Raw genomic sequence first — 14,101 nt, 5'->3', positions numbered from 1 at the left:
TGTCATTGGAAATAATATGAATTCAAAATTATATAATTTATAATATAATAAAAGTATTAACGACAACAAATTATCTTATAAAATTATGTATAATAATGATTATGCTATAAAAAATTATTACTAATTTTAATTTGTTGGATATTTAATAAGATTAATATAATTTTTCATAGTTGTGTTATGTAACAATCGTTCAGGGTTCAAAAGTTCCAATTTAGATTTAACGAAACAGTTCGACATTCACTGAATGCCAATATTACATAGCCAACCCTATACAAGTAACAGGTCAATTGAAAGGTTCAACACATAGTTGGCGCTACTAGAATTAAATCCACGTGATTTTTAGTTAGCCATAACCCTCAAAATATGCGTGTATAAATATGACAGCTGTCGAATCATTAGTTTATGAATTATAGCATTTTGAGTGAAGTAACTTGTGTTATTATTAAAAAAATGTATAAAAAAGAATTTCGCGTGTTGATTAAATATTGCTTTCTGAAGGGAAAAAATACAGTTGAAGCAAAAACTTGGCTTGATGCCGAGTTTCCGGACACTGCCCCAAGAAAATCGACCATCAAGGATTGGTATGCTAAGTTTAGACGTGGTGAAATGAGCACCGAAGAAGGTGAACATAGTGAACGCCCAAAAGAGGTTGTTATCGACGGAAACATTAAAAAAATCCATAAAATGATTTTGAATAACTCTAAATTGAAACTGAGTGAAATAGCCAACACCCTAGAGATATCAACTGAATGTATACATCATATCATCAGATTGGGTGTAACAAACTTGAAGTAGAAATTAGATCAGTAGCATTTGATGGAGATGGGAAGTCTGCTAGAAGGGCAGATCAGAAAAGATAGCAGGTTTGCTATCCCTGAACCTTTTTGGATTGCTTTTTGGATTTGAAAATGCCAACCGAACCGCCGGTCGAAGTGAAGACCTAGGTACGCCATGGAAGCCATGCCAGCCATTGAATTATTGCGGTGTCGATCTTAAGTTGCGAGGCGCGCAGTTCGTAACACTTATTATGGAAAATGATGGCTTGGGTTTTCAGGGGGTTGATTTGCAACCTCCAGAATTTGACCCACTTGACCGTATTATCGAGCTGCTTCTGTAAACGTTCATGAATTATAACTTCGAACATGACGGCCGTGAAGAAAACAGTATCGTCAGCGTAAAACGTGATGTTAATGTGCTCTTTTCTCGGCAGATCTAAAATAAAGAGGTATAAGGCTGTGGCCAGCGGGGAACCTTGAGGTACGTCAGCATCGATTTGTTTACGACTGGAAAGTGATTCCCTTATCTTGACCTGGAAAGAACTGTCCGAGAGATAGGACATTATGATAGCGGTTAGGTCTTCTGGGAGGCCTAACCCCACGCACTTTGCGATCAATCCGTCGTGTCAGACCTTATCGAAGGCTTTGGTTAGGTCCAGAACTGCTCCAAGCTTTTTACATTGGTCAAGAGCGTGATGGATGTGTGCGGCCAGACGGGTAGCCTGATGGACGGATGAGTGGTGAGCGCGAAAGCCGAATTGTTCGTCCGGAATGATGTTGTTTTCCTTTGTGATAGAGTTGAGAGCGTAGAGTATTGTCCTCTCGGCAAGCTTCGAAATGGCGATGAGAAGGCTGATAGGCCTGTAATCAGATGGACATGATTTTGCTCCTTTCTTGGGTATAACCACTATATGTGCGTGTTTCCAAGACGCCGGGAAATGTTGCAGCCTCATGATGGAATTAATGATGTTTGCCAGTTCCGCGAGCTGCTTATGCGGCAGCTTTTTTAACTGGGTAATCAATATTCCGTCGAAATCTATAATGTGAATTGTATTATTGGACATGCTATATAATGCTGTCATATTATAGAGATATTTATTAATTTACAGTAAAACAATTTATTACGCTCTCAATTATAATCATAGATTCTCAGAACTAGTCTTAGTCACCCAAAAATAATTTTGAATACGTAAATACGCGCATCGTGCCTTTGAAATTATAAATCCCTTTTGAAAATTAACTAAGTTTTATTTGAATTTAAAATTGAACCATACTTTCTTTACAATTTTATCACTCAGAGGAACGTTTATAAGAATATATCTTCAGTGGTAGTGATAGAAAAATATTTGAAACTATTAGTCAGGTTGAAATTCAGTTTGAATTTTGATTACGGGATAGTAGTGACAGTGTGGTGTTCTTATAAAATATACAATGGGACGAAAAAAATCGAAAAGGAAGCCACCACCGAAAAGAAGAACAATTGAGCCTTTATATACACAATTCACTTGCCCCTTTTGCAATCGTGATAAAAGCTATGATGTTGTAATGTAAGTAAAGCAATCTAATGATATATTATTGTAAATAATTATTTTTACATAAAAAATACATTAGCATTGTCTATTCCTTAATTTTTTTATTTTCATTACTCATTTTAATAGTTTTCTTTTATCTGTAAACCGCGCCTTTTACGCTATTTTTGCATCCAACTGACACTGAATCTGATTCTGTATTGTTTTATAAGTTTGGATATAATGAACACAATTTCCTTTGCATCTGACAGTAATGCTTTAAAAGTTTCGGTTATGTTTTTATGATATATTAAAATGGAGTTGAATATTTATTTCTTTTATTGAGTAATAGATGGTGCCTCATGGATTTGTTAAATAAACTAATATTTTTATTTATTATTTTAGGGATAAAGGTCGTAATGCAGCAAAGATTAAATGTCGGATATGCCTAGAGGACTTTCAAACATCTATAAATAGACTATCAGAACCGGTGGATGTATATAACGATTTAATCGATGCTTGCGAACAAGCAAATTGAAAGAGAAAATGACACAAAATAAACACTTTGTACAAATCGTTAAATATCTCCATTCAAGTATTCCCTGTTATATTTTATATTAATTTGGGAAAAGATACTTAAAGAGCAATGAAGGGTTCAATAAAATTCCTTATATATATTGTCACGTATGTTGGATTGTCAATAAAACTACCTAATTATACATCTAATAGTTTTTTTATTTTGCATAGTATGCTTTAATCCGTGCCTTTATTAAAATTATCATATCATTCAAATTATATGAATACAAAATCAAATAACGTTTTTATAGAGAAATAGAAACCTCATCTTTAATACATATAATTGATATTTTGCTTTTTTACTTAAGCGATTTTTTGGGTCTACGCATGAAGTTAGAAAAATTAATTTTTAAATAAATATGCTATTAAAATACATAAATACAACATAAAATAATATAATTCGTAAACTAAAAAGTTGAGACTGATTTTATAGTATTTCATGATTGTTTTATTATATCGTTAACAGATTTTGAAGCTGTATCATAATAATACCACACCAATGATTTTGATATATATCATAAATTTTAGTTTTTGTTACTGTACTTTAAAATATTATTTTTTGGAATATCATACAACTTGACATTTTTAATTATTTGTTTCATAATTTTCACAATGACATTGTAAAAAAAATAGTTTGCCTTACTTTAATATTAGTCAAGTAAATAAAATATCAACAGAGACAGACTTAGTCTGCTTTCAGTATGAAAGAACAAAAAGATAGAAACTTTAATACATCTGTTTTATAATTACTTTTAATTATTTTTTATTATTTATTTAGTTATTTTATATATATTATTACATGTTATTATTATATTATTATATGTATTTGAGAAATTACATTTGTGTTTTATTTCAAATTTAATTGGTCATTAGAATTTGGTGTCAGATGCTAATCAAGTGATGAGCATAAAATCCTCAACTAATGAAATGCCTCCTAATAAAATATTTTCTGTACAGATGTCAGTAATGGTAATTTAAACTAGCCAATGAAATGCAGGGAATTGGCGTTCTCAGCGCTTTCCTGTTAAGATCACGCAATACAATTCTACAATTATATGTTTTCTGTACATTACTTTATATTGAATATATTATAGTCATACTGTCCATAGCGTTCTCAAATAAAACTCAATGGATTAACAATTCTATAAGATTTGTCTCAACAAAAACTATTTAATTAAACACGAAAATAAATAAATATATAGAACATTTTATACCTTAAAGTGTTTTTTTATTTCCTTTGTACCTATTTCCAAACTATTTGCGGCTTGAGTTTTCTAATATTAATTTGTCACTTTCTAGTTCTCTTTGTATATTACCTATTGAGCCGTGGACCTTCATCGGATTCTCTTCTGTTTTGAATTTGGTAAGTGTTGTTTACATTTGATTAAAGGTAAGTTTACAATCGTACCCATCGGGGGATGGTCTTTTTCATATTATATTCAGATTATTCGTATTGTTACACATATTTTATTTATCATGTGGTTGCTACTTTTGGTTTAAGATATAACAATATAAGAGCTGCAATTAGTACTACAGTAGCGCAAATAGCTTACTATATAGCCCTTCCAATAAAACAGCCAATGCCCATAGAAAAAATAGAAATTTCACGGTATGGGCGATCTTGGGAAAATATTTCGTTTAATTCAATCAACGGTAGCGCTGCGATCGCAAATTGTGATTGGCTAGTTGAAATTCCTGGTGCCGCCACTAACATGGAACGTGATTGGTCGATCAAATTGTGTGAAGTCAGCATTTTCTATGGGCCTCCATTTTAAAGTTTGTTGTTTGAAGGTTTTGGTTTTTGTTTAGATCAAGAAATCTTCGTTTTGCGTTGTGCATATTTTCTGTTTTATATTAATTATTATGGAGTAATAATATAACAATTGATGACAATGCGTCAGTGTAGTAAAAGATGTAGTGTACCGGGGTAAAAATCTACTATGGAAATTAGACAACGTTTCCCAAAGAATGATCTCGCCCCTTTCCAAAAATGGGTAAAATATATCAACGTCATGGTGTCTGTCACGGACATTATGGTGAAAAATTTAGAATTACACTTGTTTTACGAACAGATATTAGGATAAATGCATATCCAACATTGTTTTTATCAGGTATATATAAAATTATCTATCTACTACATGTCTGTTATATCTTGTTTGTTTATAGAAAATCAAAACCTACTTATGAAGATGTTAGTAGAAATAAAATTCACTTAATCTACCACCAGGTTGTTCTGTCAGTGTGATGTCTTTATATAAAGAAGTCTTACAAGAAGATAATAATTAAGATAACTGGATAATTAGTAGTAATAAATACTACTTTAATTGTAAAATATCCCTAAAATATTTGTAATACTTTAATTTTTTAGAACAATCAGTGTTCAATAATTTTACAGTAGAGCTATTGTATATTTAAATTTGATTGCCTTGTTAGGAAAATATTTGTTGCGGTATCATCAATTAAAAATTTAATTGCTACTTTTAGGGGATTTATTACCTTAAAGAATTCTATTTTGTCTAAATTTACAAATAACTACATTTGTTTAACAAATCTTAACCAAGTTTTTCACATCATTCTCCCGGAGAAAATTGTGAAGAAGATGCACTTGTTAGATAACTTATATTCTTTTTGAACGGGAGATTGTTGAGTTTATATTTTCAGTTCCAGAGAACTTGAAAGCAGAACAGAGCTCTGAAAAAACAAGAGTCTAATATTGTATTTTAGTCTTATTTCAGACTATTTAATAAAACTTCTGAAAAAGAGACAACATACAATATTTGTCTACATTCTATATTAAGTAATTCCACAGATTAAATACTACAAAATCTAAATATCTTAAAGTTTACCTTCAATATATCAAGATAAGTTAGAACTCTAATAGATCCCATAAAATTGATGGAACTAAACAAATATGGGAAGGCGTTATAGAAGAATTATAGATATTTTAATTTTGCCTAGAATAGAGTTCGTAATTGTTTTTTTTTGCTTTTTGTTTATATATATTTATATTATTTAGACTTATGTATATTTGTATAGTTTTTTATTTTAATAAATTAATTTTAAAAATTAAATTTGATTTTCATTTAAATACTATTGGCCAATAAATGTGACGTCACAAAGTAATCAGGCGAAATGGCAGACCAATCAAAGCAAAGTATTTTCCTTACAGGTTTCTACATAACCATTTTAAATTAACCAATCAAATTCACGTTGTCAGCGCCGTTAATGATTGAACTAAGCAAAACTTTGCCCCACTACTTATACATTGGAGTTGCACACCCGTGCCAATGCCCATCATAGGTATCAAATGTCAAAAGTCAAATATATTGTCAAATTTAGTTTTAAAGAATGTAAAATTCGTCTTGAACTCAGAGGGGATTACACCTTCTTATTTTACCTTTGTTAAAAAGAAACAGAATTTGTGAAATGTGTAAATATTTCTGAAAAAAGGTAGCTGTTTGAATATGTATGCGAATCAGTTTATAAAATTCCATTTGTCTAGGTACTGATAGACCTTGTCATCAAACGCCTACGAAATTCTTCAAAACATTAATGATACTAATTAGAGACTACAAACTGACAAACGTTGTAGACCAAAATTCTAAGTTAACATAATGAGTCAGTAATGTACTGTGTTGACGTTAGAACATAAATTTTGATGCCGTGTCTTGACCGTTTGAGTTTGCATACATGAACCATAGAGATCTATCTAATATTTTGAACAAAACTACGCGTAAAACTGTTATTGAAACCTGTTGCTAGTTATAATAATTGTTAGTTGAAATAAATTAACTGTTTAAAATTTGACATTTATATTTGTGTATAGTACTTGTATAGGGTTGGTTATATGTTATCTTGGCATTCAGTGAAAGTCGAACTTTTGAAATTTGACTCGTATTATTATAACTAAATTCTTGTTATTTTGAATAACACAGTAATTTTAATGGGGGTTCTACAAGGATTAAAACATACGGTGCAAGTTAATAGTAAATACTGGATTTATAATTAAGTAATTTTATTGACAATATGAAAATTTCAATGTGCTTTTAGTACATTTCACAAATTAAAACAAAATATAACTGAGAAACATTACAATCCAATTATATTTTTTATTTATATATTTTTGTAAAAATATTCATCGGGGAATACTTGACTAGAAGTTTTTAACGATTTGTACAGAGTTTTGTTTATTTTGTATCCATTTTCTTTCTCAATTTGCTTGTTCACAAGCATCGATCCAATCGTTGTACACATCAATCGGTTCTGATAGTATATTTATAGCCGTTTGAAAATCCTCTAGGCATATCCGACATTTTATCTTAGCTGCACTACGGCCTTTATCCCTAAAATAATACATAAAACTATTAGTTTGTTTAATATATTCATGTAGCACCATCTATTCGCCAATAGCAGAACTACAGATACAAATTAGCGTCAGATACAAAGGTAATTTCATCATTATATCCAAAGTTATAACACAATAAAATGAGTAATGGAAATACAAAATTAACGAATACATAATACTAACCTATTATTTTGTTAAAAATAATTATTTATATCTATAATATATTATTATGTAGGTTTACTTACATTACAACATCACAGCTTTTATGATGATTACAAAAGGGGCAATTGAATTGAGTATCTAAAGGCTCAATAGCTCTCCTTTTCGGTGGTGGCTTCCTTTTCGATTTTCTTCGTCCCATTGTATATTTTATAAGAACACTATAGTGTCACTACGGTTTTGTATTCAAAGTTCAAACTGAGTTTTAAGATATCAACAGTTGCAAATATTTTCCTGTCACTACCACTGAAGATGTGTTCTTATGAACGTCTTTAATGCAAGTGATGTTTTCGGAATAAGGGTCCACAATAAATAGATAAATTTAATTACTTTATTATATAATAAATCTAAATGATAATAATGATATAATGCAATAGAGTGGTGAACCATAATAAAGAGAATAAGAGTATACCTATTAAAGTTATAAACCGTACCTAAAGGGTGTTCCTCTGGCTGATAATATTATAAAGACAACTTGGTTAAAATTTTAATACCATGAATTCATGGTTTATGTCACTATATGGTTTATGTATTCTTTTTTGAATTTTTTAATTCTACTAAATTATTACATAAATAAATAACCAGGTAAAAGGATTATAACAGCTATTACTATTATTTTGAAGAATTCCGCAGATACTTGATAATATGTCTGATTAGTACTAACCTAAATTGAATTTTATAAATTGATTAAGTTACAAATTACAACGACCACTTTAGGGGATAAAAAGTTCTAAATATTATTTTATTTTCGTATTTAATCGAATATTGTTTATTGAAATAAATGTTATAGAATATTATGGACAGTATGACTATAACGTATTTAATATAAAGTGATATGCAGAATGTTAACCTAGTACATATAATTTCAGAATTATTTTGCGTGGCCTTAACAGGAAGGTACTGAGAACGCCCTTTCGCTGCATTTCATTGGTTAAGGATTTCATGCGCATGACGTGACTAGCATCTGACGCTAAATTCTACTGATCAATTAAATTTGAAATAAAACCCAAATGTAATATCTCAAATATATATAATAATATAATAATAACATAGAATAATATATATGTACATATATATATATATATATATATATATATATATATATATATATATATATATATATATATATATATTAAATAAATATTAAAAAATAATTAAATATAATTATACAAAAAAGGTGTATTAAAGTTCCGATCTTTTTGCTCTTATATATTGAAAGCAGACAAAGTCTGTCTCTATTAATATTTGAATTACTTGTTCAACACAAAAATGTAGTGAGACAAGTTATAATTATTTTTATGATGTTAATGTGAAAATTGTGGAACGGATAATTAAAACGGTTAAATTGTATGATATACGTCAAAATGGAGAAAACATACTAAAAACTAATATTTTAAAGAACAGCAACAAGCATTAAAATGTGTGATATCTATCAAAATTACTGCTGTGTTCTTGTTATGGTAAAATCGAGGAGTTCAAAGAGACAGCTTAAAGATCTATTAACAATTTAATAAAACAATCATAAAATACTATAAAATCAACCTCAACCATTTGGTCTACGAATTGTACTATTTTATTTTGTATTAATGTATTTTTCTAACATACTTATTTAAGAAACAATTTTTCTGACTTCATGCGAAGACCCAAAAAAATCGTTTAAATAGTCTGATGCCAAAATATTAATTATATATATTAAAGATAATTTGAGATTGCTATAGCACTATAAAAAATATTTAATTTTGTATTCATATAATTTGAATGGTAATGTTAATAAAGGTATGACAGAGATTAAAGCATATTTTGTAAATTAAAAAAACTTTTAGATTTATAATTAAGTACTTTTATTGACAATCCAACATACATGACAATTTGTATCAGGAATTTTATTGAATACTTCATTGCGGTTTAAGTATCCCAAATTAATACAAAATCTAACAGGGAATACTTGAATAGAAGTTTTTAACGATGTTTACTTATGATGATTATGTTAATTTTATATCCATTTGCTTTCTCAATTTGCTTGTTCACAAGCATCGATCCAATCGTTGTACACATCAATCGGTTCTGATAGTATATTTATAGCCGTTTGAAAATCCTCTAGGCATATCCGACATTTTATCTTTGCTGCACTACGGCCTTTATCCCTAAAATAATACATAAAACTATTAGTTTGTTTAATAAATTCATGTAGCACCATCTATTCGCCAATAGCAGAACTAAATATTCAACTCCATTTTATTATTACATAAAAACGTAACCAACATTTCAGGATTCGACCAAGAAAGTGTTACCGTCAGATACATAGGTAATTTCTTCATTATATCCAAAGTTATAACACAATAAAATGGAGAAATGGAAATACAAAATTAACGAATAGATAATACTAACCTATTATTTTGTTAAAAATAATTATTTATATCTATAATATATTATTATGTGGGTTTACTTACATTACAACATCACAGCTTTTATGATGATTACAAAAGGGGCAATTGAATTGAGTATCTAAAGGCTCAATAGCTCTCCTTTTCGGTGGTGGCTTCCTTTTCGATTTTCTTCGTCCCATTGTATATTTTATAAGAATACTACAGGGTCACTACGGTTTTGTAATCAAAGTTCAAACTGAGTTTTAAGATATCAACAGTTGCAAATATTTTCCTGTCACTACCACTGAAGATGTGTTCTTATGAACGTCTTTAATGCAACTGATGTTTTCGGAATAAGGGTCCACAATAAATAGATAAATTTAATTACTTTATTATATAATAAATCTAAATGATAATAATGATATAATGCAATAGAGTGGTGCACTATAATAAAGAGAATAAGAGTATACCTATTAAAGTTATAAACCGTACCTAGAGGGTGTTCCTCTGGCTGATAATATTGTAAAGACGACTTGGTTAAAATTTTAATACCATGAATTCATGGTTTATGTCACTATATGGTTTATGTATTCTTTTTTGAATTTTTTAATTCTACTAAATTATTACATAAATAAATAACCAGGTAAAAGGATTATAACAGCTATTACTATTATTTTGAAGAATTCCGCAGATACTTGATAATATGCCTGATTAGTACTAATCTAAATTGAATTTTATAAATTGATTATGTTACAAATTACAACGACCACTTTAGGGGATAAAAAGTTCTAAATATTATTTTATTTTCGTATTTAACCGAGTATTGTTTATTGATATAAATCTTATAGAATACTATGGACAGTATGACTATCCATTGTATATTTTATAAAAACACTACACCGTTACTACTGTTTCGTAATCAAAGTTCAAACCGAGTTTTAAGATATCAACAGTTACAAATATTTTCCTGCCACTACCACTGAATATGTGTTCTTCTGAAGGTATTTAATGAAACTAATGTTTTCGGAATAAGAGTCCACAATAAATAGTTAAATTTAATTACTTTATTAGATAATAAATCTAATTGATAATATTGATCTAAGTCAATAGAATGATCAACTATAATAAAATGATTAAGAAGATACCTATTAAATTAAATTATAAAAATTGTAAAGGCAATTTGGTTCAAATTTTAAATCAATGCAGTCATGGTTTATATCACTATATAGTTTATGTATTCCTAAATTATTATGTAAATAAATAACCAGTTAAAAGTATTATAACAGCTGTTACTGGCATATGGAGTTTTTTCTTGTGGTAACTTATGAATGAATGAATACAAAAACATATAGAGTAATGCTTTTTATTGCAGTTATATAGCCCGTCCAATAAAATAGTCAATGCACATCATAAAAATATACCGCATAACATTGAACTATTAGTTTACAAAGTTTGACCACTTATTACTCTTGTTTTGAAGAATTCCGCAGGTATTTGAAAATATGGTCGATCAGTACTAACCTAAATTGAATTTTATAGGTTGATTAAGTTACAAGTTACCGAAGCATTAAACAGCATTCTGCCTGTTTTTAACCCTTCTTGAGATATGGGATGGAAAAACCTGTCCCGCATTTAGAGGATTGGCAGTACATTGGACTTTACTATTTTGTAGGCCATGCTATATAACTGTCATATTATATAGCTATTTATTAATATACAGTAAAACAATTTATTATGCTCCCAATTATTATCATACGTTTCCAAAGGTAGCCTTATTCAACAAAAAAATATTTACAAAACGTAAATACACTATGCACCCTTTGAAACTATAAATCCTTTTTAGAAACTAAATAAGTTTTATTTGAGTTAACCAAATTCTCTTTACAATATAATTACTCCAACGAACACCCTTTAAGTACGGTTTATAACTTTAATAGGTATCCTCTTATTTTCTTTATCATTAATCATATATCAATATTATCATTTAGATTTATTATATAATAAAGTAATTAAATTTATCTATTTATTGTGGACCCTTATTCCGAAAACATTAGTTGTATGAAAGACGTTGATAAGAAAACATCTTCAGTGGTAGTGATGGGAAAATATTTGTAACCATTGAAATTTTAAAATTCAGTTTAAACTTTGATTACGAAATAGTAGTGACAGTTTAGTGCTTTTTATAAAATACATAATGGGGCGACGAAAATCGAAAAGGAAGCCACCACCGAAAAGAAGAGCAATTGAGCCTTTAGATACTCAATTCAATTGCCCCTTTTGCAATCATGAAAAAAGCTGTGATGTTGTAATGTAAGTAAACTAACCTAATAATATATTATTGACATAAATAATTATTTTTAACATAAACAATACGATAGCATTATCTATTCGTTAGTTTTTTATTACCATTACTCACTTTAATAGGCTTTTATTATTATCTGTGAACCGGACATTTTACGCTATTTTTGCACCCAACTGATACTGAATCTGATTTTGTTGTATTATCAATTTGGATATAATGAAGAAATTACCTTTGTATCTGACGGTAACACTTTCTTGGTCGAATCCTGAAATGTTGGTTACGTTTTTATGTAATAGTAAAATGGAGTTGAATATTTAGTTCTGCTATTGGCGAATAGATGGTGCTACATGGATTTATTAAACAAACTAATAGTTTTATGTATTATTTTAGGGATAAAGGCCGTAGTGCAGCAATGATAAAATGTCGGATATGCCTAGAGGATTTTCAAACGGCTATAAATAGACTATCAGAACCGGTTGATGTGTACAACGATTGGATCGATGCTTGCGAAGAAGCAAATTGAGAAAGAAAATGGATACAAAATAAACATAATCACCATAAATAAACATCGTTAAAAACTTCTATTCAAGTATTCCCTGTTAGATTTTGTATTAATTTGGGATACTTAAAACCGCAATGAAGTTTTCAATAAAATTCCTGATACAAATTGTTATGTATGTTGGATTGTCAATAAAAGTACTTAATTATAAATCTAATAGTTTTTTTAATTTGCATAATATGCAAAAACTCAAAATCTGTACAAATCGTTAAAAACTTCTTGTCAAGTATTCCCTGATGAATATTTTTATGAAAATTAATAAAAAATATAATCGGACTGTAATGTTTCCCAGTTATATTTTGTATTAATTTGTGAAATGTACATAAAAGCACAATGAAACGTTCATATTGTCAATAAAGCTACTTAATTATAAATCTAATAGTTTTTTTAACTTGCATCGTACGTTTTAATCTTTTGAGCACCTTCATTAAAATTGCGGTGTCATTGGATGGAGTATGAATTCAAAATTATATAATTTATAATATAAAAAAAGTATTAACGACAACAAATTATCTTATAAAATTATGTATAATAATGATTATGCTATAAAAAAAATATTACTAATTTTAATTTGTTGGATATTTAATAAGATTAATATAATTGTTCATCGTTGTGCTATGTAACAATCGTTCAGGGTTCAAAAGTTCCAATTTAGATTTAACGGAACAGTTCGACATTCACTGAATGCCAATATTACATAGCCAACCCTATACAAGTAACAGATCAATTGAAAGTTTCAACACATAGTTGGCGCTACTAGAATTAAATCCACGCGATTTTTAGTTAGCCCTAACCCTCAAAAGATGCGTGTATAAATATGACAGCTGTCAAATCATTAGTTTATGAATTATAGCATTTTGTGTGAAGTAACTTGCGTTATTATTAAAAAAATGGATAAAAAGGAATTTCGCGTGTTGATTAAATATTGTTTTTGAAGGGAAAAAATACAGTTGAAGCAAAAACTTGGCTTGATGCCGAGTTTCCGGACGCTGCCCCAAGAAAATCAACCATCAAAGATTGGTATGCTAAGTTTAGACGTGGTGAAATGAGCACCGAAGACGGTGAACGCAATGAACGCCCAAAAGAGGTTGTTATCGACGGAAACATTAAAAAAATCCATAAAATGATTTTGTATAACTCTAAATTGAAACTGAGTGAAATAGCCAACACCCTAGAGATATCAACTGATTGTATACACCATATCATTCACGAATATTTGGGTATGAGGAAGCTTTGTGTAAAGCGGGTGCCGCGCAAGCTCACTTTTGACCAAAAACAACGACGAGTTGATGATTTGGAGCAGTGTTCGAAGATGATCAAGCGTAATAAACCCGAGTTTTTGCGTCGATATGTGACAATGGATGAAATATGGCTCCATTATTTCACTCCGAAGTCCGCACACGATGAATCGGCTCTAATGCGTGGGAAAACGCAACAGTCGTCTGGCAAA

At 29.3% G+C, this 14,101-nt stretch overlaps 4 protein-coding genes across 4 annotated transcripts; 2 read left to right on the top strand and 2 right to left on the bottom strand.

Moving 5' to 3' along the window:
- Window positions 1-2,207: 2,207 nt before the first annotated feature.
- On the top strand, window positions 2,208-2,838 carry LOC143190949 (transcription elongation factor 1 homolog). Its single transcript, XM_076395566.1, has 2 exons — window positions 2,208-2,323; window positions 2,690-2,838. The coding sequence occupies exons 1-2, from the start codon at window positions 2,208-2,210 to the stop codon at window positions 2,820-2,822; spliced, it is 249 nt and encodes an 82-aa protein (XP_076251681.1). The 3' UTR covers window positions 2,823-2,838.
- A 4,232-nt stretch (window positions 2,839-7,070) lies between these two features.
- LOC143190953 (transcription elongation factor 1 homolog) lies at window positions 7,071-7,566 on the bottom strand. The gene is made up of 2 exons (XM_076395571.1): window positions 7,451-7,566; window positions 7,071-7,203 (listed from the first exon to the last, which is right to left on the bottom strand). The coding sequence occupies exons 1-2, from the start codon at window positions 7,564-7,566 to the stop codon at window positions 7,071-7,073; spliced, it is 249 nt and encodes an 82-aa protein (XP_076251686.1).
- Window positions 7,567-9,435: 1,869 nt separating this feature from the next.
- Window positions 9,436-10,089, bottom strand: LOC143190062 (transcription elongation factor 1 homolog). Its single transcript, XM_076394143.1, has 2 exons — window positions 9,875-10,089; window positions 9,436-9,568 (listed from the first exon to the last, which is right to left on the bottom strand). Exons 1-2 carry the CDS (start codon window positions 9,988-9,990, stop codon window positions 9,436-9,438), a joined length of 249 nt encoding a protein of 82 aa, XP_076250258.1. The 5' UTR covers window positions 9,991-10,089.
- A 1,767-nt stretch (window positions 10,090-11,856) lies between these two features.
- Window positions 11,857-12,781, top strand: LOC143190832 (transcription elongation factor 1 homolog). Its single transcript, XM_076395397.1, has 2 exons — window positions 11,857-12,100; window positions 12,483-12,781. Exons 1-2 carry the CDS (start codon window positions 11,985-11,987, stop codon window positions 12,613-12,615), a joined length of 249 nt encoding a protein of 82 aa, XP_076251512.1. The 5' UTR covers window positions 11,857-11,984; the 3' UTR covers window positions 12,616-12,781.
- Window positions 12,782-14,101: the final 1,320 nt, after the last annotated feature.

The sequence above is a fragment of the Rhynchophorus ferrugineus genome, unplaced genomic scaffold, assembly GCF_030347505.1.
Source record: "Rhynchophorus ferrugineus isolate W39M unplaced genomic scaffold, kcgeb_rfMv2 rfM2, whole genome shotgun sequence".
NCBI lineage: Eukaryota > Metazoa > Arthropoda > Insecta > Coleoptera > Curculionidae > Rhynchophorus > Rhynchophorus ferrugineus.
The sequence above is the reverse complement of the archived record's forward strand: the minus strand, read 5'-3'. Positions and strand labels throughout refer to the sequence as shown.

What these genes read in the sequence shown, in the direction of transcription:
- LOC143190832 (XM_076395397.1), top strand. Translation starts at nt 11,985, where the DNA reads ATGGGGCGACGAAAATCGAAAAGGAAGCCACCACCGAAAAGAAGAGCA. An exon ending in AAAAGCTGTGATGTTGTAAT is followed by an intron (nt 12,101 to 12,482) that starts GTAAGTAAACTA and finishes GTATTATTTTAG; the next exon opens with GGATAAAGGCCGTAGTGCAG.
- LOC143190062 (XM_076394143.1), bottom strand. Translation starts at nt 9,990, where the DNA reads ATGGGACGAAGAAAATCGAAAAGGAAGCCACCACCGAAAAGGAGAGCT. An exon ending in AAAAGCTGTGATGTTGTAAT is followed by an intron (nt 9,569 to 9,874) that starts GTAAGTAAACCC and finishes GTATTATTTTAG; the next exon opens with GGATAAAGGCCGTAGTGCAG.
- LOC143190953 (XM_076395571.1), bottom strand. Translation starts at nt 7,566, where the DNA reads ATGGGACGAAGAAAATCGAAAAGGAAGCCACCACCGAAAAGGAGAGCT. An exon ending in AAAAGCTGTGATGTTGTAAT is followed by an intron (nt 7,204 to 7,450) that starts GTAAGTAAACCT and finishes GTATTATTTTAG; the next exon opens with GGATAAAGGCCGTAGTGCAG.
- LOC143190949 (XM_076395566.1), top strand. Translation starts at nt 2,208, where the DNA reads ATGGGACGAAAAAAATCGAAAAGGAAGCCACCACCGAAAAGAAGAACA. An exon ending in AAAAGCTATGATGTTGTAAT is followed by an intron (nt 2,324 to 2,689) that starts GTAAGTAAAGCA and finishes TTATTATTTTAG; the next exon opens with GGATAAAGGTCGTAATGCAG.